The sequence below is a fragment of the Syngnathus scovelli genome, chromosome 2, assembly GCF_024217435.2.
Source record: "Syngnathus scovelli strain Florida chromosome 2, RoL_Ssco_1.2, whole genome shotgun sequence".
In the NCBI taxonomy this organism is placed as follows: Eukaryota; Metazoa; Chordata; class Actinopteri; order Syngnathiformes; family Syngnathidae; genus Syngnathus; species Syngnathus scovelli.
Window position 1 is genome coordinate 1305855 of NC_090848.1, and position 24246 is coordinate 1330100.

General features: G+C 42.4%; 2 protein-coding genes across 3 annotated transcripts in view; one reads left to right on the forward strand and one right to left on the reverse strand.

Moving 5' to 3' along the window:
* The window catches only part of ube2t (ubiquitin-conjugating enzyme E2T (putative)), a 29423-nt gene that overhangs the window by 3424 nt on the left and 1753 nt on the right, over positions 1–24246 (reverse strand). The window contains exons 7-8 of one of the 2 annotated variants that reach the window (XM_068649357.1): positions 9122–9198; positions 1356–2285 (exon numbers count right to left, since the gene is read on the reverse strand). In XM_068649357.1, coding sequence (XP_068505458.1) covers positions 9139–9198 — 60 coding nt within the window. In that variant the 3' untranslated portion in view covers positions 1356–2285; positions 9122–9138. Of the gene's footprint in view, positions 1–1355; positions 2286–9121; positions 9199–24246 lie in introns of those variants that run through there. The other variant, XM_049752761.2, reaches the window with a different exon arrangement.
* LOC125988025 (leucine-rich repeat-containing G-protein coupled receptor 6) lies at positions 396–24231 on the forward strand. Its single transcript, XM_049752750.2, has 18 exons — positions 396–937; positions 10043–10114; positions 13365–13436; positions 14858–14929; positions 17314–17529; positions 17932–18003; positions 18873–18941; positions 19395–19466; positions 19569–19640; positions 19997–20065; positions 20491–20562; positions 20632–20697; positions 20773–20844; positions 21178–21249; positions 21354–21479; positions 21586–21725; positions 21872–21952; positions 22040–24231. The coding sequence occupies exons 1-18, from the start codon at positions 729–731 to the stop codon at positions 23260–23262; spliced, it is 2847 nt and encodes a 948-aa protein (XP_049608707.1). The 5' UTR covers positions 396–728; the 3' UTR covers positions 23263–24231.

Sequence of the window (24246 nt, forward strand, 5' to 3'; positions counted from 1 at the left end):
CAGCAGCAGAAACCTGAGAAGGTGCGACTTACGAGACCCCGCATTCGTGACGGAGGGACGGCACAAGTGTGAGAATTGCAATTTCCTCCAATCAGATCCTTTTCATCTAACTTTTTGGCCCCAAAAAACATCTTCATGCAAATTTTTTCTCCCTTTTCTTTTGCTGTAAATGCTCTCTCGCTTCCATTCATAAGGTCCCCCTCGCCCCCCTTGCATGTCCCCTTACCCAAACAGTCATTCCCTTCACATTGAGCCTCGAAGCAAAATAAAACAGGGAGAAAGGGAGCGCAGAGGACTCAGCGGCCCCTCCCACCTCCTAGAGATGCTCCAGCCCATCCCTAAATTACGAGCCAATGAGAGGAGCTCATTCGCCGCTCGTGCGCTCCTTCTACAATAGGTAAGGAGTGCGAGGCAGAAAGCCTCGGATATATTTACAAGAGAGAAAAGGGGACGATAGTGTGCATTTTGTGGGGGGGGGATACATGATGAGAAACTAGAGGGCATACGGGAAGGACATCAAATTAGGACTTGAAGAGAAGACATGTGACAGCGGCAAGTGCAGAGCTCCTGAAGAAATAAGTTTGTCTCACTCTTTGATTAGGATCCATCATTTAAAAAAAATTTTTAAAAAATCCAGAGAAAGAGCAGGGAGCTTTTTTTCCTCCCCTCAGCTGACAAACCAGAAGAAAGTGAGACAGGTGTGGAGGCAGACAGGTGGACGCTCCGACATGCTGCCCGTGTTTTTTCTTCTCTGCGTGCTCGACGGGGTCGGGGCATCCACGGCTAATGAGCGGATTGAGGACAGGCAGGGAGCAGCAGCTTCGCAGTGCCCATCGGCATGCCAGTGCGAACAAGACACCATCTTCATCATGGTGGACTGCTCCGAGTCGGGACTATCGTCTGTGCCAAGCGACATCAGCCCGCTCACCACTTACTTGTGAGTAATAAGCCAGCAAGAAAAACACTTTCCTGCTTCTGATATCGAATGGCTTCGTTTTTTTGAAGGAAACATGTTTGTTCATTGTACACACACACGCATGCACACACACACGCACACTGTCAGTGTGAGCAGGCAACACACCAGGGACAGCGACAATAACAGTTTGTGTGTTTGTGTTGACCTCTTAGAAAGAATGAATGGACCACTTATGTTTATGATTATTGTGTATCTTATTTTGATGGTACTAAATAGCGGGAGTGTAAACCACAAGATCGGGATGTGGCTCAGGAAGTTCAATTTCGTGAGCTGCACCTGAACTTTGGATGTCAGGAAGCTATGAAGTGTTCTTTTTTGGGCTTTGGGTCATTTTTGGTCCATGATCTAAATGTATTGTGGTTTATTATTTAGAGAGTAGAAAAGAATGAGTTTTTTTTTTTTTTAAAGGTATCAGATTCATTAGTTCAGACTCGAGGTGTTCCTCAAGGATTAACCTTGGGTACACTTATTTTTTTACTAATGACCTTCCCTGTCTTTTCTCACACCGTCCTGATCAATTATATATTGACGATAGTTATTTATTCTTCAAAGCCTTTGTTGTCGCAAATTTAAGACTCTTTACAGCATGACTAACAATGTTCAGACTTGACCTTTGCTAAATTGGCTTGACCTTCAAATGAGTGCTTTCATGTTGAATAAGAATGAGCTGCTGTCGTCAGGAAGACAAAACTGTCTTTTGTTTCGTTCAAGAAATTATTGACTCGTTAAGCAAAGTTTGTGGAAAAGTTCAGGTTTTAAAAAAAGAAATGCACGTTGCAACGGTCCAACATTCGTGGCTATACTTCAGGCAAAGTAGCCGCTTCCCACCAGGAGTGTCAAAGTAAGAGCAGAGACGATATACACAACGTGAACGACTTTCTTACAAAGCTGCCAAAACTTTCAAATTACTTTTCGACACGGGTCTCCGAGGACCGATTACAGGCATGTCTTGATAACTGATAGAGGTGACTGAAGTCAAATCCAGGAAACTGTGATGGAGCCGTTACTCACACGGGGCGAGGGGGGGGATGTACAAATTTTACAGTGGGATGGAATTCCAACGGGTAGGGAAAGATCAAAAGTTGATGTCATAAAAAAAAAAAAAAAAAGCAGGATACAATGGATAACTCTCCATGAATGATGCCTGAGTCCACATCTGTGATCCTCGCATCCAATTTCCACATTTCTTCTGTTCACCGGGAATCCTCAGGGTCACATCTATCTCTCGGTAAGGCACGCCCCACAAAGGCAAGGCACCAGCCATGACCTGGGACTCCTTCTGTGGACTACTCTTAATTTCCTTCCACGCCTGAAACAGATACACCCACCAACATTGGCTACAAACATGAGAGTAATTGTTCATTTCCCTTCATTACCTAACACTGGAGCAATTAGTGAGTTTGAGGGGTGATTTAGAGCAAGATAAATAAACCTTGCGACCAACCGCACACGCCCACACACACAGTCGCACATGTTTACTACAACGTGGGGACGATACTAAAGTGATGACATCACACACCTACTTTGCCCCGAAGTACAAAAGATGACATGAGCGACAAGTGAGTGTAAAAGTGTCCGGATCAGCCTTCCGGCACATCGTGCAGGTTTGCAGTGATTTACTTGGGAACAATCCACATTGCAAAACCTGATCCACATGAGGTTGTGAAACGGCATGACATCATCCGGCCGTGTCATGAGAGAGCGCTTCAAATGTATTTGACGCTGGAGGCCAAGCCTGGTGTTTATTTGCACACTCGGCCGAGCTCCGGGTAAACAGGTAGACGCACCATTTATTTGTAATCACTTCAGTATCTTATTATGCAGGTAGAGGTATTTAAATTCCGATCTGGCGGCTATGTATGAAATGAGCTGTCATGTGAGACGTGAAAAGATTCTTTGATATTAGATGAGAGGAAGGAGAGCGCTTTGGGCTCGGAGACAGTGTGTACTGTACAGTGTGCGAGGACACACACATCAGACGTTGGCTTCATGCTTAGATAAAAAAAGAAGAGGTCAAGATGTCACTTCGCTAAAACATCGAATGTTTTCCCCATGAAGTGACGACGTCGGAGGCTGGAATCGAGCAGTGATTAGGTGATGCATTTTTTTTTTTTTTTTTTTGCCGGTGGTGAACTTCTAATGGAAACTGCAGCTCGTACAGTACCAGACAGATGAAAACCATCGTGTGTGTGCGCGCGCGCGCGAACACACACACGCAAGACCACCCAGACTGCTGAGGGAGGGAATTATGCTTTCCAGCCAGCTGAAATGAAGCAGGACTATAAAATGAACAGGAGGATGAAGAAGGAAAAAACCTGAGCAGGAGAGGTGAACATTTGAAAGCACCCAAAGAGTGGCACGCATTTATTTTAGACACCAACTCCCCCCCCCCCCTCCGTGTTGTGGCAGTAAATAAAACTGTCGTGTGCGTGTCATTTCGTTATTATCTTGATGGAATGATTCCTATCATGAGTGACCGGGGTTACATGTCTGAGACAGACAGAAAAAAAAAAAAAAGAGACACAGAGAGGATCGCAAGACAGACAGACGGAGACACCCAAGTGAATGGGGGTGAATTGTTTGAGGTAGAACACTTGAAAACCAAGAGCAGCCTTTGTGTGTGTTTTTTTTTTTTGGACGGACTTCTGTTTCACTATCAGCCCCTGCATCAGTATCCCTGGCTCCAGACAATTGCGGATGGTTGCCTTCATGCTTTTCTTGACAAGACGTATGGATGGACTTGAACAGATTAAAGCAGGTGTAAACATGTGGAGGGTTGCGTTTTTTTTTTTTTTTTTTTTTTAGAGTAGTGCTTCTTAACCTGGGTTCCATCTCAGGGGTCCGAAAATGACGAATATCTCGCAAATGTCATTTGAGTTCATACATTGTGATGATTTTGTTCTTTGAACAAGGTGATGTTCATGAACGGCTCATTTTGTGCACCAGTAAAAAAAAGACATCTATGTCTTGAATTGAAAAAAAGAATTTGATTATTCACTAAAGACGGGTTCAGTGAATGCACCTTTGAAACCTTCAACAAGAACCAGTGTTTAACTATGCATGAACTCTTTGGGAATACTTGCCAATTTTAATACTGCGCACAGAGGTTACATTGACAGCAAGTCTCCGATCAGATAAGAGAGGATAATGCACCTCTGATTTCAAAAGAAAACGCCATCACAAAGAAAAGGAAGTCATGTTATCTTCGCCTCTTGTTCCTTTTGTTTCTTCCTTCCTGTAAAAGCAGAAGAATCTGCCAAACGTGTTGAGAGTAATTCCTCATCCCTCTCCTCTAGAGAACATGACAAGCGCTTCCGTCGGATAGAAAATTGATACTTGCGCCTGAGGGGTGTCGGAAAGGAGTGGGCAGTTAGTGTTCCGGCTTGCGGTTTCCTGACATCAACCTGGGAAGCTTTTAAATGCCTCTCGAGGATAGACGGCAGGTAGACGCACAATGGATACAATAATGTTTCCCCGGGGGGGGGAAACGGAGAAGAGACAGTAGCCTCAGTGTGCTTTGTGGAAAAAAAAAAAAAACAAATCTCAATGGCAACGTGGCATCAATGTAGATTGAACTTTAAAGGCATTGCGTGGATTTCTTTTTTGGACAATCAGCCGGAACGGTTTTAAATGAGCTGCTATTCTTTTTCTTGACGTTGGGCACATGCTGCAGCTAACCGAAATAAATGTGGATATGCAGTATAGTCAAAACGGTTCAAAATATTTGAAGAAAATTGATGTCATAAAAATTGCTATCTCTATTCCTAATGTGAAGACAATTTGTAATTTTAGTGTTGACACAATCTTATTTGGCCGTATTTGGCCCCCGAGCCTTGAGTTTGACTTAAGTGGATAAAAGTGTAGCCAGAGAGTGACTCCTCCTTGTATGTTTAGAGGCAATGTGGCGTGACGTAAGTATGATATGGAGGCTTGGAATGTGCTGCCTGGGACATGAGGATGAGGGGTGCCTCTGACTGAGTGAATTCAGAAGGCCGACATGGCCCAGATTCCAATTCTGCCCCTTTCTTGGCCTGGGAATTCATGGGAATGTTTGCGCGTGTGAGTGCTTGCATGAATATCCTTGTCGCTTTTCCACTGACAGAGATGCCATTGTGCTTTACAAAAAAAAAAAAAAAAAAAAAAAAAATGTCCCCTACTGTATAAATGGAATAAATACACCTGCCAATTATTACTCTTGATGATTTTCACACTGGATAGCTCATCTAATGACTTTTAGTCATTTTTAAGATTCTGCTTAATGAGGTAAGATAATCTCAAGAGTAAAAATCGGAGGCTGAGTTTAAAGAGTATCGTAGTAATTCTACAAGCACGTGTGTTTTCCATCAGCTGGGAATTGTGCCACTGTGATGAGATGTCAAAAAAAGAAGGAAGAAAAACTCCAACGGGTGTACTTTACATGCACGGCACAGGGCCAAAGTAAATGGCTTCAAAATGACAGCGGCCGCATGTCTTCATTAGCAGACTTTGGCTTAAGATTTCCTTTCATTCTCGATGTTATCTGCGGCCACTGTTCCGTACGTTATATGGAGCAGAGAAGCCGATCTGGGAGGACAGGGCTAAATTATTTTAAACTAGATCCCGCGTCCTCCTGTTTCTGCCATTCAACCCAACGAAGCCATAAAGGCAAAGTGACCCCGGGAATCTGCATTTTGTATCATCTTCCGGGATCTTTGCACAATAAAAACTGTCATCGCTAAATATTAGCTTTGAAAGCGAAAAAAAAAAAAAATCAGGAGCATTTGTTAATGAGCTTTACGAGGTACTGCTTTTATTTATAAACACACAAAAAATCGGATAAACTATGAAGAATCTGCATAGTATCATCTTCCGGGATCTTTGCACGATAAAAACTGTCATCGCCAAATATTAGCTTTGAAAGCAAAAAAATAGATATATTTTTTTAAATTAAGGGGCATTTGTTAAAGAGCTTTACGAGGTACCACTTTTATTTATAAACACACAAAAAATCGGATAATAAACTATGAAGAATCTGCATTGTATCATCTTCCGGGATCTTTGCACAATAAAAACTGTCATCGCTAAATATTAGCTTTGAAAGCGAAAAAAAAAAAAAAAAAATCAGGAGCATTTGTTAATGAGCTTTACGAGGTACGGCTTTTATTTATAAACACACCAAAAATGGGATACTAAACTACGATGGCTCTTTTGGCCAGCTCACAACAGCTGCCTGTCAGTCCCCGTCCACATCTCGGAGGCAGTTGTATGTCACACTGTTCCAACACTTCCTGTTCCATTAGTGAAGTGCTTGACCTTTCACCCCTCTCCCCTCCGTCTTATGTGTGGGAGGACAAGAAGCGGACATAAAAGCGTGTATGTGCCCCGCTCGCACTATACCAGTCTATGAAGACTTCCCACAGGGCACAAACGGGTTTCCCATGACATGACCCCCAAAGTGAAGAGCCGCTTTCTCCACCCGGACATCCGGCTGTCACTCTCCCCAAAACGACAATCCCTCCTTTCTGCCTTATCTGGTCTTTTTCTCTTCCTCCCTATCCATTTCCTGTGCTCTTTTGTACCCCGCTCGTCCCGGTGGACATTCTTGTCCAGGTGAAAAGATTTTCCTCACCCTTCTGCTCTTTGTGGCAGATGAATGAGACACAGAAGAGAAGAGAAGAGAGTTGCTTCTTACACAAAGCGCTCCCTCCCAGGAAGTCGAGAAAAGAAAGAATGAGAGGAGTAGTTTGTTTGTTTAAAAAAAAAAAAAAAAAAAAAAGTGACAAAAAGCAAATAGAGACCTCACCTTAAAGCATTTAGGCCCCATTGAAGGCGGGATCAAAGATCCTCTTTCATTGAAAGCGCTAAGCGGACTAGCTGAACGTGACGGAAGACTTTACTGTCATAGTGACGGTAAAAAACAACCCAGGTGTGGCCCCAAACTACGGCAAATACACAAATCCTACCCTGGTTGTTGTTTTCCACCATGTTCTTTGCCTTTCAAAGGAACAAATCTCACGGGCGCAAGACTTTGCCTGAACACGGCGGGATCATAGATTTGCTGGGATGTTAGGAAATCAAGAAGACAAATCTGACAGGGCTTTTGGAACAGGTTATACTGTCAAAATCATGGAGACAAGATCCTTCCCAAGGGCAACGTGCATATTTGTATAAATGCCAACGACATTGATGTCAAAGAAGAAGGTCATTCTTAACTGATTTTGCTGAGCTATAAATTTTACAAGACTGGACCAACCACGATGTCTTGATATTGGCTCGGAAATGAGGTCAACCCATTTTTTTTTAACCTACAGTGCCATCTAGAGGAGTCAAAAAATACAACTGGTTCATGAAGCATACTTGAAGCTTCGTTTTTCTACCAATTAGATCATTCTATGCTCGCAGATCTACACAAAGATATCATCAAGTCAATTTCTTTCTGAATTCACTCACCAGGGTGGTCTGGAATGACGTCTTCCAAAATGCCACGGTGGTTCCCCGATTGTAGTGACCTCACAGCTTCGTAAGTTTGCGGCCGGTTGTTTTGTCGCGCTAAATCATCGCGCTTGTCAAGGAAGCTACCAGCTCGAAATGATCCATAAAAGAGCCATAGGGCACATTCACACTCGGGCCTTTGATCATAAAGCCGATAACATACTTGAGCGGTTGGGCTGACGGCGAGGAAAAAAAAAAAAAAAAAAAAAAAAGGAAATATGATGAATCACACTATTGTAACAAGCGCTCGATGTAACTCCACGCTCCGGTTGAAATTTGAAGCAGAGATTGGAAGCTAGAGTGACACAGGATAAAAGAACACAAGGCCCACGGCGATGAATAGAAATCTCAGCCCTTAAGAAAAACACCTTGACACGGTTACCCGATAAATCATTTCATCATCAGAAGAGACGGAGACATTAGATGGCAGCTTTTGCCGCTCATTCAACAGTCTGTGTCTCGTTGGCTTGAGGGCATCAGTCAGCATTTGTTCCAGATCTCAAAGGCTGATATTTCCTGTGGGCCTCTGCAAGTTGAAAGATGTAGGGGAATATATAAGCAGCCCCCATAAGCAAGTTTTATAAATGGATCATTTTCTGATAAGGAAAGGTGGCATGAATCCGCCTCACAGTTCAAAGATCGCAGGTTCGATTCCGGCTCCTGTGTGGATTTTGCATGTTCGGAATGAATGAATTGTAGATTTCAAGTCAAAGATGCTGTCACACGCATCAAATTAGAATCGAGAAACCTCAATTGCAAAAAAAAAAAAAAATGGAAGCTCTTGCGTTCTCATTTCATGTACCCGCGCTGAAAATACCCGCACGTCACAGCGCCAGCCGACACAATGCACATGTGGTAGTCATCAATCATAATTATCATGGTTTAAAAAAGCCACAGCTGTTATTTGATTTTAAAAACAAGCCATAGCGCCGTGCCTTCCAACCATACGTCAAGTTGTCAGCAGAGGCCTTGGCCCGCGCTGGAGAAATGTCTCGGAGTCTCGAGCCACACTCGCTCAACCTTTCCCCATGACTCACCGTTGTGTCTTTATCTTGAAACATTTTAGCCATTGTAGCTTGTTTATTCCGTCGGGGAGGGGGGGCGAGGAGATAATGGAGTGTTATCGTCTTTTGGAGAAGCTGAGTGAAGTCTTTGGATTTTGTGCGGATCGCAAATATTACATCATCAGTGTTTTTTTTTTTTGCAATATTAGCTGTCAAAAACAATCGGCGGCATGCTTCAAATATACCAATCTAATTGAAAAATGGTTGATAAGACTACAGAAGTGAAGAAACACTTGTGGCGTGCGGTTTTTGGCCCCGATGGAGCTCAGCCGCCTCCAGCTGGGAGCCATTGAAACCATTTGTAACCCAATTGAATTTGATCGCATTTTCTATACGGCTCATTTGACTTTGAACTGTTTTCGTAATCAGTTAGTCTCAGGGCCTGTTGTTGACTCGTGAAAGATGAAAAGCACTTGGGATGTAATTTGTAATTCACAATTGTTTTTTTTTTTTGCTACCTTTTCTGGCGTGTGCGCTTTGAGCTCTCAACGTCATTCCAAGATACACAAACTGTTGAGCGACTCATTGAAATATCAGAATGGAACAGAAATAACAGGCAAGTTGTGTGGGATTTGTATTAATTAGCGTAAATGGAAGATGAATGGCCTACCTTGTCATGTGACGACGTCATGAGATATAGATGCCCTTGACTGACACCTTGAGGAGCTCTCTTCCGCCCTTTGACCCCTGCGGAGTTCATAAGGAAGGTATTAAATGTCAGCAGAGCTATAAAAAGGCGATTTAATTACAAAAAAAGAAATGAATGTGGAACAAACTGATTCATTTTCCCTTGACAAGATGGCACGGAGCTGTCAGAATAGTTCAATATGAATACAAGTCATTTTTTTTGCCATGGAATGTTTTTTCCAAAGATCATACCATGAATTCTTTCAAGCCAACTTAGTCCGACTCAACAAACAAACAGCGAGCGTGGTCGTGAGTCAAAGCTCCCGACTTTTGACGGGCTTTTCGGGGGGGAGGGCAGTTTACACTTGCTCGCCTGGTGGTCTGGCCTCATGAGCGATGGTTAGTATCACCGGCACAAAGAAACACGTCTCGAGTGAGAGTCTGTTGACTATAAAGGCAAAAAAGAATAGCGATGACCTAAGCGCATTCCGTATGGTGTTTGTCAAAAAAGGGCCCGACGTGACCGAGGCACAAGGTTAGATTTGTTTTCCTCCGCGGGGCTGACATAGATGTTGTCACTGTCCAATTTCAAACCGTAGCGAGCAGAAAGGTGGAATGATACAATCTCCCAAGGGGAGGGGGGGGGGGGATGAGCGAGCGGTCGGATCAGAGAAAAGTTCGAGTGAGACATCTGGAAAAGAGGTTGAAATTAGTTGCCCGACAAAGTTTCACTGAACATTTCCCTCTCCTCCTTCATTCAACTCCCTCATATAGATGATTGATCACCGTACGAAATGCGGTTCGTCGACATATAATTTACACGGGCTGACAATCTTCAAAGGCCTTCGATAAGGTAGCTCGTTGGTTGATTGATACTTTGGTTCTGTTGTTTCTCTCTCCTCAGGGACCTAAGCATGAATAACATCAGCGAGATCGAGCCGAGAGCCTTCCACCGACTGCACCTGTTAACTGAACTGTAAGTACGGAATCCTTCGGCTCATGTTTAATAAGCTCCGCTCGCAATTCATACGTGACAAGGAAGTCAAAAGCCCGAGCGAGCTGGGCTTGATCTACGCTCGTTTCGGTGACAGCGATTGATGACTCCGGTCCGCCTCTTGGCAAGCGAGAAAGCGCTTGCGGCGAAAAACTTTGCGGAATGAACCCGATATTCATTTCCAGTGATTATTTTGTGCCTTTAGCGGTAAGCAGGTTCGGTACACGCCGTACAAATCTCATGCTGACTTGCCAGCTGCACGACAAAAAGGTTTTGCAATAGCTACTGAGAATGATATTTTACAATCAGGTGAACATGGCAACATAAAAAAAATAATTACTGCCTGAATACAAACACAATTTAATGAACTAAGCAAACTACTGTCCTTCACTAACTGACACTTTCCCTTACATACTCCAAAATGGAATGTAAAATGGCCAAGAAGCGGAAAGTCTCACTTTATAAATAAAAAAAACTCCTGTCATCACATAAATACCCCATGTGGAGGATGAAGGTACAAGTTTTCTTGCTGGATTTTTCCAAGCCAAGAATGAAGAAGTCACTTTAAGGACCCAATTGCAAAATTCTATCATTTGTTGGACACCACCATTTTTTTTTTTAATTTAAATATTAGTTTCTTCAAAATAATCTTGATAGAAGGAAAAAAAAAGTGGACAGATGGGTTATTATCAATATATACGGCAAAAAAAAGCAGCTCCACTTATTAGCGGCTAACACCAGAAAGGGGCGGGGCTAAACATGCAGCAACAGGTAGCGTGATTAAATTGTTTGATGTTTGGCTTTACATCTTTAGGTTCCCACACCTCCATTCCAATTCAACTTAAAGCACTTTACCATTATTCCATATTATTGCATGTTACTTCTTGAGATACTTATTTTTAATGCGTTTTGTGGGAGTGGAGATGAAAACATTTGAAGCCACATACAGCAGTTCCTTAAGGGCCTTCTTAAAAGTATTATATTGCTTTTTACCTTCGTTAATATCGTTCCCGCTTCTGATATTTAATGACATTTATAATGATGTAATAGTTGGTTCAAGCAAAAGCATGAGCATGGCTTTGATTCTCAGTCGTTTCAGTGTTAGTGTTGGCTGGCCTAGAGCAAATTCTTTACAATTTCAAGTCTGACCCATCCCACATTCCTCTCATTAGGACATCATTCAAAGTTATTTTATGAAACAAATGAAGGAGCTTTTACTTCAAAGAGCTGTCAGTCAAATATTAGCATTAACTTCATCTTCAAAATATCAACACATGTAAGATAGTATATCACTTTACGACATGAGGTTAAATAAAGATTTTAATACGAACCAAAATAAAGGCTTCGGTTAATATCGTATCAATTTGAGATTTGGTTTTATTGGTTACCAGTTTATCCATTATAGTAAAACCACTGTTGTCTCTTTTGTTTATTCCAAGAATCATTTCAGCAAGGTTGAAGCACTCTGAAATTTTCAAGCCAACGTTTTATCTGTGCAGCTCCAGGGCCAACAAATGTCCAAACCATCCTGAAATCAAATTAAACACAAAGAAGAAGAAAAAAAAAAAGCTGGGGCAACGCTTTGACAAGCGCAAGACGCTTTTCATTAGAATGAAGTTGATTTGGAACGATTATGAAAGCCAAAGTGCGGAACTTATATATCCACGTATATACATGATGTCATGGAAACTCCGTGTCAACTCAGCTACGAGTGTTTCGCTGGATGTCTTTCAAAACGTGTTTTTACTATCCATCTTCACTTTTGATATGATAATCCATTTCACAAATAAAGTATCCAAAGAAAACGTTGGAAAGTCGGAGGAAAGTCTGAGATAGTCCTACATGGTGCCGATAATGGCTACGGAGAGCCTTTTGTATACGTGCAATGCATCTGTGGTTGATCTTTCACTTCAACAGGAAGACGCCCGAGGGTCTATACGGAAAAGAGGCTTAGATCTAGTTTATGGGGCCTTAAGAAGGTCAATAGAAATGGTTTAGTCCTGTAAAAGTGGATATTTAAATTGTCCCTCATGGGCATCTTGAGCAATAGCAATAAATAAAAACAAAACTGAAACAGCTGTTAGGTTTTACTGCTTTTCTCTCGGCACGACTGACAGGCAATTTGGGGGGAGAAAAAGAAAAAAAAAAAACATCCAGTTTCTACTCGTTGATTTGTGTCTCTATTTGTGTTGATAAACACACACTTGAAGAGTGTGAGATTTGGCAGGTTGCATGCGGGTGAGTCGGCCTGACACGTATTTGACAGGAGTATCAGATGTCGGCACACAACCCATCTGGGTGACGGCGCTGATGCTCCTTTGGAAGAGCTGCCGTTTTTTTTTTTTTTTTGCACCCAAAAACCGAAAAGCGCGCTCGCGAGGATGCCGCTTGTGCTCATATGTTTAACAAAAGTGGGTGGTCTCAAGCTGTGAAGCGCCAATCTGTGTTTAAAGTGCGCTCGGCGTTTCTGACCTTGAGAGTTACACGACTGGACTCGGCGTTATTTATTTGGACATCTTATACACACTCACAAATGACCATTAGGTGGTGTGTTTGATAAACAAGTTGATTGGATTGCTTGTGTGAATGCGTGTGGTTTTTCCTTCTTTTGCTATCCTCAAGGCTCCTTAGAAATGAGCCCAATTTAAATCAAGGACATGGAAAATAGCGCGAGCTGTCACTCGACGCACGAAAAGGATACAAACATTTCGTTTCATCACTTACTAAGTTTGATTCAAATCAGACAATTTTTTTGGTGGCTCGTAAAGGCAAATCGTGTGTCGATTTCAGGATTCTTCCAAATTCTCTTTATTTTTAGCAACACTGTCATGTGATATTATATTTTTGTTACTAATCAAATTTAAAAATAGATGAACAAATATTTTTGGGGGATTTCAAAGCTATTGAAGCAGATTTTTTGGGGGGTATATTTGATCATATACAGGTTCTCACTTGGAAGTCATAACGGCCCTCGGCGACAAAAATGACTTTTGACACCTTTGGCTTACGATTTCAAGCGAGCACATTGAAGCAAATCACAGATTATTTGCATACTGCCCCAACATTCACCCTAAAGTCTTGCGATGAAGTCATGGCAGCACTTGATCCCTTCAGCCAAAAGTAACGAACGTAGCAAACGTTTTCTTAAGAGACTCGTAAACGTTGATGTACTGTCTGTATACGGCTGTCCTTAAATTTTCTCTCATTTTGTGATCTCTCTTTTGGCCTCTAGGCGAATCTCTGGCAATCGGCTGAGGTATATTTCAGGCCACGCTCTCCAGGGTCTGCACAACCTTAAAGTTTTGTGAGTAATTTCTTCCTTTCCACACCAGTTTTATGACTTCTGACTTCTTGCCATACAGCTTTGGCTGCTGCATCAAGGATTTCGGGCAGAGTCATTTGCTTGACTGCTACACACAGATCATTAAACGCACCATCACGATGTCATGAATTCCTGATTTTTTCTTTTTTATTTAAGAACTCACACCTTCACAGGTGCACTGCGAAGAATCACGCCACCCACCGTGATTACGAGTGACAGCGAAGCGGCCACCAAACTATTTCGAAGTACTACAAGCAGTAAATTAGAAAAACGTGCACAGCAGCTATAAAAACATACAATAGAGCCAGAATTGGGAGGGCAAAAGATAATAAAATGCGCTTTTTTTTTTTTTGTTTTTAGTGGGTGTTGGACAAAGCGAATCTCTGGAAATCAGTTGAGGTATATGTCAGGCCACGTTCACCAGGGTGTTCACAACCTTCAAAGTTCGGAGAGTCATTTTATGGTTTCGGGCTTCTTGGTTGGATAATATACTGTAAGCGCTACAGTGATGATTACATTTTAAATGTCACTTATATAGAGTTAAAGATGTACCACCCAGCGTGATTCCAACAAGTGACCGAGAAGTCAAACTATTTTTGTGCCCTCTTTTAATACAAGTCGTTAATTACAAAAACGTGCTTAGCTAGCTATTAAAAAAAAAGTGTCAGGGAATATTGGCATGGATATCTTCGTGTCTGGTCAGTATCAATGTACGGCTATTTGTTAGCTCGCAGCTAACGCGAGCCACGTTACGCACACTATGATTCAAAATGACAATTTCAGCATCCCGGCCAGCGAAATATGATCCTGCTTGTTGGAGATGATATTTAACATTTTACCACTGTTATGAGCTGCTTTTAAAAATGTAAAAATAAAAGATGTCAGCATCCCGGCCAGCGAAATATGATCCTGCTTGTTAGAGACTATATTTAATATTTTATTGCTGTTATGAGCTGCTTTTAAAAATATAAAAATAGAAAAAATTGTGGATTCGGACCAAAAGTGTGAAGAGGAATATTCCAGTCTCCGGCAGTGACATTTTTACATTTTTTTTTTTTTTTTGGTTCTCATTACATGTTTCATTTGGTATTGGCGGTGCCCCTTTGTGGTAGCTCAGATAATTAATAAATTTGGCAATACCACGGAAGTTTGGCTTTCAAGTCTGAGTAACCTATACCAAAAAGAGAAACCGAGAGCAGGAGAGGAAATAGAGTGTTCAATTGCTTGCCCCCCATTTCCTCTTTTCTTCTGAGAATGACATCAACAGCCCACCCAAGGAGCTTCTTCTCCTTTCCTCTACCTTCACTGACCTTTTTTCCTATTTGGGTCAGATTCCAATCACCATGGAATTATTTGTGCCCTCATGTTTTGTTCATTTAACCAATGTCATTTTTTTTTTCCAGGATGCTACAGAACAACCACATTGAGAAACTTCCCGACGATGCTCCGTGGGACCTACCAAACTTGCTTTCACTGTGAGTCCAACACACACACACACACACAGCTCATTCTGCAGTCAATAAAAAATGCTACAATCCCCACCCACGCATATCTCAGCTATATATTAGCAGTGACACGTTGCAGACTGTATTCTAATACGGGCTCAAGTGCATTGACTACAGAGCTGTCTGCATAAAAGCACTGGAAGGTAGCATCTGGAAACCATGAGGCGAAACAGCAGACACTGCAGGCCAGGGAGAACATCTCCAATGAGCTGTGAAACAAGCTCATTTTCCATTAATTCCCGCGCTCTTCCTCTTCCACTCTTCTGGCACCACCCGCACTGGATCCCCCTCGCTAATGAGTGTTTGGTGACTTAATTGTCTCATCCGTACATATGTCAGCAAGGGGTGAGCGCATGTGGATCCCATCTGTAATTCTTCAACCTTACCTGTCCATCTTAATATCAAAGCGCGGACAAACTCCACCTGCCTGCTTTCCATATGCTGAGACCTAGAGAAAACAACTTTTTGAATATATATATATATTTTTTTTTTTACACTACAAAATTCCCATGACAAAAATGAGCTTGGCCTAGAACTAAAATACGGACCAAAATCATTAAAAACAATTTTTTTAAATCTTCTACAGAGGACAAAAATGAGTTGCTGTTCAACATTCACCTGCTTATATGCGGTCCTCAAATACACTTTGCATCTGTTGTCAAAAATAAAAAAATGCTGTCACTGCCTTCAACGTGCAATACGAGGGCGTCGAAAGTCAATTCCGTGTGTGTGGTCTTTGAACTCCCCCCAAGAGTCCCAAAAACAGGCACACACAATGAGCCCCTGCATGGAGACCCGCTACCTTGTCATTATAATAATGAAAAGGACAGCAAAGAAAGATGAAGGTGAAAGCAAAGCTTGCCGGCGCCTCTCGCTGACGAGAAACACGCGATTAAGTAGAAAGAGAAAAAAAAAAAAAAAAAAGGCATCACAGCACGGAACGCTTTCATCCAAAACAAATGATCATTTGATCTCCAACAAGAATTATCTTGTCTCCAGATAACTACAAACATTAGGAGAACCAAGTCCTCACATGTCAAAGGAAGTTCAAATTAAAAAAGGAAGATAATGACTAGATTGTGCTCATCAGAAGGTACCGCCGAATAGATTTGCTCTGGAGAATTCAGACAGATAAGTCGGCACAACTCCTGGATTGTGTAAGAGAATGTTCTCCTTCGCTTTCCCATAACCATACTTAAGACTTTGATGTAATAGACAGGAAATAGCTGCTGCTTTATTGCTTGCTGTGAAACATTCCGAGTTCTGACTAGACCTTTTGGAGACCTGGCATGTCCACACCGAGGAACAATTATTTTGCCCTGGAGAATAGTCCAGAAAGTTGGAAGGTCTTCCGCAGCTTTCATCTGGCGATTTGGGTCAAGGACAAACACGGTCCGCACGTGATGTCGAGGGACGATGTTAAGCACAAGAAATAGATATTAAAAATAACTTTCTTAGGAAGTAGACAATGAAAATGTCGCGATGTTGGTCTGCCGGGATATATATATATATACGGTCGGCCCCTGGGGAGCAAAGCCAAGAGTTCAGAGTTTGAGCTCAGATTTCACTTTGATCTTTCTGTTTGTTTGGTGAAGCCTCGGACGGGTGACGATGCACAGAGAAAGAAGTTTAGAAAATAATCGAGTGTGATCTGTGAGCTGACTGGTGGTTAGGAGTTCTTGGATGAAGACATGTAACAAGATGAAGAAAAAAAAAAGAGAGGGATTAGATTAAAAAAACTAAGTGTGACTGGATAAAAGTAGAATAGAAAGAGGGCGTGGCCTTGGATTATAATATATAATATAAAGTGTGTATAGCATCCTGATTAATATTACGTTTGTGGAATGAGTTAAGCGGCAAAATTCATCCATCTCAGAGGGCGGCCATTTTGCCACTTGCCGTCGACTGAAAATGACATCACAGGTCTCAGGTCACAACCAATCACGGCTCAGCTGCAGAAAACTGGTGAGCTGTGATTGGTTGTGACCTGAGCAAGAGGTCAAGAGGCAAAATGGCCGCCCCCCAGAGATGAATCAAAACAGACAATGTTTACCTGTTGAATTTATATTCCAAAAGATTGATCAAAAATTTGTGTTTGGACTAGTTCAGCTTCAGGGAACATTACGAAATCAAATTTGGGGTTGACTTACCCTTTATTACCTGTGACAGAGGGATTAATAATCAGCCAGTAGCAACTCTACAGGCCTGTACTGGTAAAGTGAAATATGGTTCATCGCAGAAGATTAACCATAATTGCTTGATAATAGAATAAAATATGTGTAATTACTTTCCTGGAAGGCCCAGTTTTGAATTCCTCAACACATCTTCACAAGATTCCTGTTCTAACCCTACAGACGTCTGGACGCCAACCTCCTGTCTGAAGTTCCCGCTGGCGCATTTCGAGGGGTGCGCTCTCTAAGACACCTGTGGCTGGATGACAATTCCCTGTCAGAAATCCCAGTAACGGCCTTGGATGCTCTACCATCCCTTCAGGCCATGACCCTGGCCCTCAACCAGATCACGCATATTCCTGATGATGCATTTGCCAACCTCTCTGCGCTTGTTGTTCTGTAAGTACAGAATGAATTACAGTGATCCCTCGCTACTTTGCGTTTCGTTTATCGCGGCTTCACTACATCGCGGATATTTTTTCCAAATTAAAAAATATTTAAAAGTCAAAATAAAACTTCTAAATTGAGGAAACGTGTCTAACCTTTAGGACAAATGTTCGTTGAAGTCCGTTTTTGCCTGTTAGCACGATTAGCATCTTTCCGCTAACTCATTAACCTGCCCAGTACCTCTTGTTGGTGACCGTACTTCTCGGATTTCACTTATCGCGGGTGGTTTTTTGGAACCAATCATCCGCGATAAACGAGGGATTACTGTAGTTCTGTTGATTGACGTGGTTATAAGTGCAATTTGTAAAAGAGACCCAAAATCCTCTCTAACAACAATTTTGCCCATTGCCCTAGGCATCTCCATAACAACCGAATCCAGATGATGGGAATGAGATGTTTCCAAGGTTTACATAGTCTGGAGACTCTGTGAGTATCTTCATATATTCAAAGAGAAGAACCTAAACGATATTTGGTGCAATCATTTACCCTAATGATGCATTCTCCAGTCTCAACACTCAAATTTAGAATAATACAACTGTAATCCGGAGACCATGATAAACCTCTTGTGACGCCTCCCCAAACAATCCCATGATAATTACATATGAGCAAGTATCAAAACAAATCATTATGTGTCTACAGCAATAAAAATGCTTTATAATGACCTCAGGAAAAAAAATGATAAACTCTCTAAAGTACACCCTGAGATCTATTTACTATAATTTCCTTGCGTGTCTTGTAATAATGTCTCATGAGGTACTTCTAGTAGGTTGTTGTTGGAATAAAGATTGCTATTTTGTTAGCTTAGAGATCAACATTTTCCTCAATACAAATTGGAAGGAAGAACCATATTGGGGGGGGGGGGCGCACGAAAGCATATTTAGAAGACTTCAATGTGGTATAATTATAGATACTGCCTGTACAGAATGCAGAGTACATTTTTGCACATTGTCATACAAGCAAGCCATTTAGACGCCCCCCCCACGCACCCCCCCCCAATCCAACCCCCACCCTGCCTTCCTGCCACCTGCATGTGAGAAACGTCAGTGATAGCAACAGTTGTTATGGTTCAGTGTTTCCTGGGAAACTAATGAGAGTCAGACCCAAATAATAAAGTAAGTGCTGCAAAGGTCGAGGGTCAAACACAAACTTCAACCCCCCTTTAGCCTTTTCGGAGAACGAATGACATGTACTGTATAAGGCTGCGGTTACATGTTGGAATTTGAATTCCATTTCAACTTGGAGCTTTGAATAATTGATGTAACCGTGACAACATGATGTTTATCTGTCTTTCATAGGGATTTAAATTACAATGAACTCCAGGAGTTCCCCGTGGCCATCAGGACACTGAGTAAGCTTCAGGAGCTGTGCGTACACACACGTACACACACACACACACACACGCATGCACAAAATAACACCTGCCCAACATGACTATCATGGCTGAGTTATCCCCACTAATCCTGTTAAGTGAATTTAATGTGGCATTCGGATACAATCTCTCTCGCCCAAAGCAGGTGCTGGCTGCACCCCCCCCCCCCCCCCCCCCCCCACACACACACACACTATGTCTTTACTGAAATTCAGCAGATGTTCCACAGCGCACACATGTGTCACAGACACATTCAGCATACGTGTTCATGTTCAAATATCTTGTAACCAAAAATGTTTTTCAGCTGTGCAACCATAAGGCAGGTGCTGCATGACTTGCTTCTCACACACCAACACACTGCCCCCCCCCACTCCCCCCACCCAAGACAAACCAGAGCCATATTAATAGACTGCCTAACTATAAATTGCACACTGACTTTCATTTGCAGGGGCTTCCATAACAACAATATCAAAGCCATCCCCGAGAGGGCCTTTGTGGGAAACCCTCACCTCCAAACCATGTGAGAGCTTCACGCTTTTGCGACACTAAAAACCAAAAGGGCATTTTTATTCAACAGCTCCAACGACATTTCAAGCCCAATTTATCTGTATTTTTTTTGCAGCCATTTTTACGAGAATCCTATCCAGTTTGTGGGAAAATCCGCTTTCCAGTTCTTACCGAAGCTGCACACACTGTAAGTATGCGGTCAGTCAAAAAAAGCGTTCCAGCGAGTTCACCCAAACGCTATTTAAATCACGCTGCGTCCCGAGCAGCAAGAGCGGACATGTGTAATGGCCTACTGAATGATGTTGTGTTAGCATATTGCTGCGCTGTGTCCTGATGTGGTAAGAGAGTGTGTGTTGTAAGAACATGTTAAATGGTGTGACTGATGATGTCTAGCGTGGCAGCCAAAAAGTGCCTGTATTGATGTTGGATGAAAAGTGTGATCGTTGAAACGAGCTGTTAGACGGAGTCTGGTGGACAAACATATGTGTGCATGAGTGAGAGTGAGCACTTTTTTTTTTTTTTTTTTCCCCCCTTTCGCTGCAGTTCCCTGAATGGAGCCACCCTAATTCAAAACTTTCCTGACCTGAAAGGAACAACCAGCCTGGAGGTTTTGTGAGTGTCTCCCCTTTTGACAATTACTGTACTCACAAAAACAGTCCGGGTTAAAAAATCGGACCGAGACAGGAAATTGGTCTGCCCAAATTATTTTATAATACATCTGATAACTAAATTGGCACAATCGCTAAATTTGAAATATTAGCAACAGCATTTCCTGGTTTCCTAGTTCTGGAGAGCTTGACAAAAAAATAATCGACAAAGTAATCGAAAATAATCGTTAGCCGTAGCTCTAAAATCGATTGTAAAATGTGCAACCAATCCATGTGATTGGTACAATCGGTAATCTCACTCATAGCTGATTGATATTGGAATAATCAGCGAAAAATTCTGATAAGAACACTGACGAAAAAAAAAAGATCCTTTCTAAATTAGGCTCATTGTCTTTTGTTTGTTTGAGAGGATTCTTTTTCTCATTTTAGGACACTGACCCAGGCGGGTCTCTCCACTCTCCCTTTGGATCTATGTGAACAGCTGCCTCGTCTCAGAGTGTTGTGAGTATACATACAAACAAAAGGGGGAGGAGCTTGACATGCATACACTAACATTATTAATTGCTGTAGGGAGCTGTCATCCAACCAAATCGAGCGCCTGCCAAGTTTTTACCACTGCTCTGCACTACAAGAAATGTGAGTGATCAACAGCGCAATTGATATTTACAAAAAGTTACACTTCACCTCGATGCTTTGCAATTCTCCCAATAGAGGGCTTCAGCATAACCAAATCACCAGGTTGGAGTCCAGTACCTTCCAGCAGCTCGCCTCGTTAAAAACACTGTAAGTATATATATATATATTCTTAAATTTCATATTATGTTTAATTTTGAATTGGATCTTGCAGGATTGTCAACTGTCATTAGATGGCCACTAGGAGAGTCGACATTCTTGTGAAGCAGTTTAATCTCTACAGGACTTTCAAATAATATATATATATTTCCAAAATTAAAAAAGTTTGACAGGCAGACAACTAGATAATGTAGATCCAGTCAGGGAACTGAAAGCTTAAAAAACTTTCAATGAGAAAACTACGTACTCATATGTAGCTCTACTGACCTCTATTGGTCACAAGACATATTGAAAACATAATTCCTCTTTTTTTTTTTTTGTCAGGGATTTGAGCTGGAACAAGATCGACTGGATTCATGAAGATGCCTTCGCCTCTTTACATTCTTTAGTCAAATTGTAAGTGATTCTATTTTTTTTTCCTTATGTATATTTGATATTTGCTAGCATGGGATTGACCTGACCTCTAATCCCTTGTTTCTTGGTTTCTGTCCTCTTCCTAGGGACCTGAGTGAAAACAGACTTAGCTTAGTGCCATCTACAGGACTGGCAGGTCTCACCCATCTTAAGCTCAGAGGAAACATCAAATTATACCATGCCTTCAGCCCTGATCACTTCCCTCGTATGAGGTAACATCTAAAATCGTTTCTTATGGTCCAAACATACCGAACGACCCTGAACACAATCGCGAATGAACTGTTGAGTTGATTCCGAGTCATTTGAACTGTGTTCCAGGGTGATTGAGATGCCGTATGCCTACCAGTGCTGCGTCTACGGTTCTTGTGATGGCTACAAGACCATCAACCAATGGGACACCGACGATGACCTTCACAAGAGAACTGCTGCAATGTATCCACACCAACCTGACACACAATGTAAGGAAGTAAATATTTAGCCAATACAAAACCTTTTTAAATCATTCACCGCCAGCCCAGTTAAATTTGATCTTTGACGTCTATATCCGTCAATGGTAGTGAATGAGTTTTGAAAAATTTGGAGTTCTAATTGTTGATACTTCCAGATGACCCTGACCTCGAGGAATTCCAGCTAGAAATAGAGGAGTCCAAACTTCAGGCCAGTGTCCAGTGCACTCCCACACCAGGTCTGAATTGGCATCAATTCGAGAACACCCTGCCAGCTGACTGATTGATAGATTTTGATCTAACGCGGATCTTTTTTGCTGTGGCAGGTCCTTTCCGTCCCTGCGACTCTCTGATGGGAAGCTGGTTGGTTCGTGTCGGCTTATGGACCATCTCCCTGGTGTCTCTCCTGGGGAACTCACTGCTGCTCCTTTCGCTCTTCAACTCGCCCTGTTCCCTGTCGCCGCTACGATTCACGGTGGCCTGCATGGGCGCCGCTAATCTTCTGACAGGCGTTTGTACGAGCACATTGGCTCTTGTCGACGCTTTAACGATGGGAGACTTTAGTCAACACGGCGCCCCCTGGCAAGGAGGTCTTGGATGTCAGGTGACGGGATGGGCTTGGGTGCTTGCTTCCGAGGCAAGCGTGTTGCTGCTGACGCTGGCAGCCGTGCAATGCGGCGCAAGCGTGACGTGCGTCCGTAGCTACGGGAAAGCGCCATCGCTGAGAACCGTGCGGATATTCGCACTCGTATGTCTGACCCTGTCGCTCATCCTCGCTTGTTTCCCCTCGTTTGGACTCGGGGAGTACGGATCCTCACCTTTCTGTCTACCGACGCCTTTACCGCCTTCTGCCTCTCAGCGAGCATTGTCTTTTATCTTTCCCTTGGTGCTAATCATGATGAACACCCTGTGCCTACTCGTAGTAACTTGTTCGTACATCCGACTTTACTGGGAATTACTTCGAGGAGAATGCGAAGGCCTGTGGGACTGCGCTATGATCAAACACGTGGCCTGGCTGATCTTCACAAACGGCCTCCTTTACGTGCCGGTAGCTTTCTTCTCCATCTGCTCGCTCCTGGGGCTCTTATCTCTCGGAGAGGAGGTGCTCAAATCAATCATTTTGCTTCTTCAACCTCTACCCGCCTGCCTAAATCCACTACTGTTCCTCCTTTTCACCCGACACCACTCCCAGTATTTTTTCTGGTATCGCCCAAAAGCGCCTCTCCAACTTCGCCGCGACCGTACCGTAGACTCGCTGGTTTCCGTGGAAACAGAAAAGAGCTCCTGCTCGGAAACATCGACGCAGCTTTCTCTCGCTGATATCGACAGTCTGTGCAGCGGGGAGCCGATTCGATTGTCCCAGTGCTCCTCTACCTCCTCGGTTCCTCTAATCTCTTGCCAGACACCTACTGTAAGAGCTAAAGAGCGACTGAGAGAACAAGGCAGCCTTGACAACAAAGCATGTCCGAAGACTTTGAATCGAGATATACGCAACAACTGCCCGATGCATCGCTCAACCATAACGGACTCTGTTGCTCCAAATCCGTAAATGGGTCTGAGAAGTTGGGCATTACGGACATTCATTCGCAGGTCATCATGAACAGTGGCAGTCAAACTAATCCTGGGCCCAAGTCGACAAAGAACCGCTCAATGATACCACAAATGAATATTATTGAGAACCAGTCGAGTGCCTCCAAAAAGGGAACGTTCCCGCCGCAATAAGGAATCAAAATGCCATTATACAAAACAAAAAGGACCATTTTAGAATCTATTCAGTGGACTGCATCAGTCGCAGATTTCCTATCTTCAACAGAGATCATGTAAAAGCTGAAATCCATCCACTGAACGTAAAACACCTTGGAGAACTTGGGGCTGGACTTTAAATACACCGAGAACAGAGTTTTATGTATAAATGTTATATCAAAATGTGATTTTTTTTCACGTGTGGCTTCAAAGTTACGCATTGCTTGGTTACGATTAACTATTTGTGTCTATTCCGACTTTCTGTTGACTTGACAATGAAAGGATTTATTGTCAAGCTTGTCAGGTGATTAACCAGAATAAGCAAACAAATTCAAATGTGTGTAAGAAATTCTTATTGTTCCGTCTTAAACATCAAATGGAAACTTTGATCTGGAGACTTAAGGGTAGACCAACAGCGTGTACAGTTTATGTAATGTAACTACCTCCGAATTAGGATGTCATTGACTAGGAATGCAAAGATAGCAGTATTGGGTGAGACATTCTGGTACAGAAAAAATGATACGACTGTCCCAGGTCTTCCCTAATTTTTATTTGTACTTGGTTTGAAAAAAAACTGCTATCAGTGCATTCCTAATATCGACTAACTACCGCTTTTAAATGTTTCTTTTTTTTTTTCCTATGATAAAACACCAAATATATTATTCTATATTTTAAGAGTCCTGTTTGTTTAAAACAAAACATTGTTGCTATATAGGTTGTACATACTATTGTATACAAGTTAGGTCTGAATAAAATGATCCTTTTATTCTGTACAGCAATGACTCTGCCT

Bases quoted from the DNA above. Each gene is read 5' to 3' on its own strand.
- LOC125988025 (XM_049752750.2), top strand. From the start codon at position 729: ATGCTGCCCGTGTTTTTTCTTCTCTGCGTGCTCGACGGGGTCGGGGCA. The intron at 18,004-18,872 runs GTGAGTATCTTC...TGTCTTTCATAG, and splicing joins TTACATAGTCTGGAGACTCT to GGATTTAAATTACAATGAAC. The intron at 19,641-19,996 runs GTAAGTATGCGG...CTTTCGCTGCAG, and splicing joins TTACCGAAGCTGCACACACT to TTCCCTGAATGGAGCCACCC.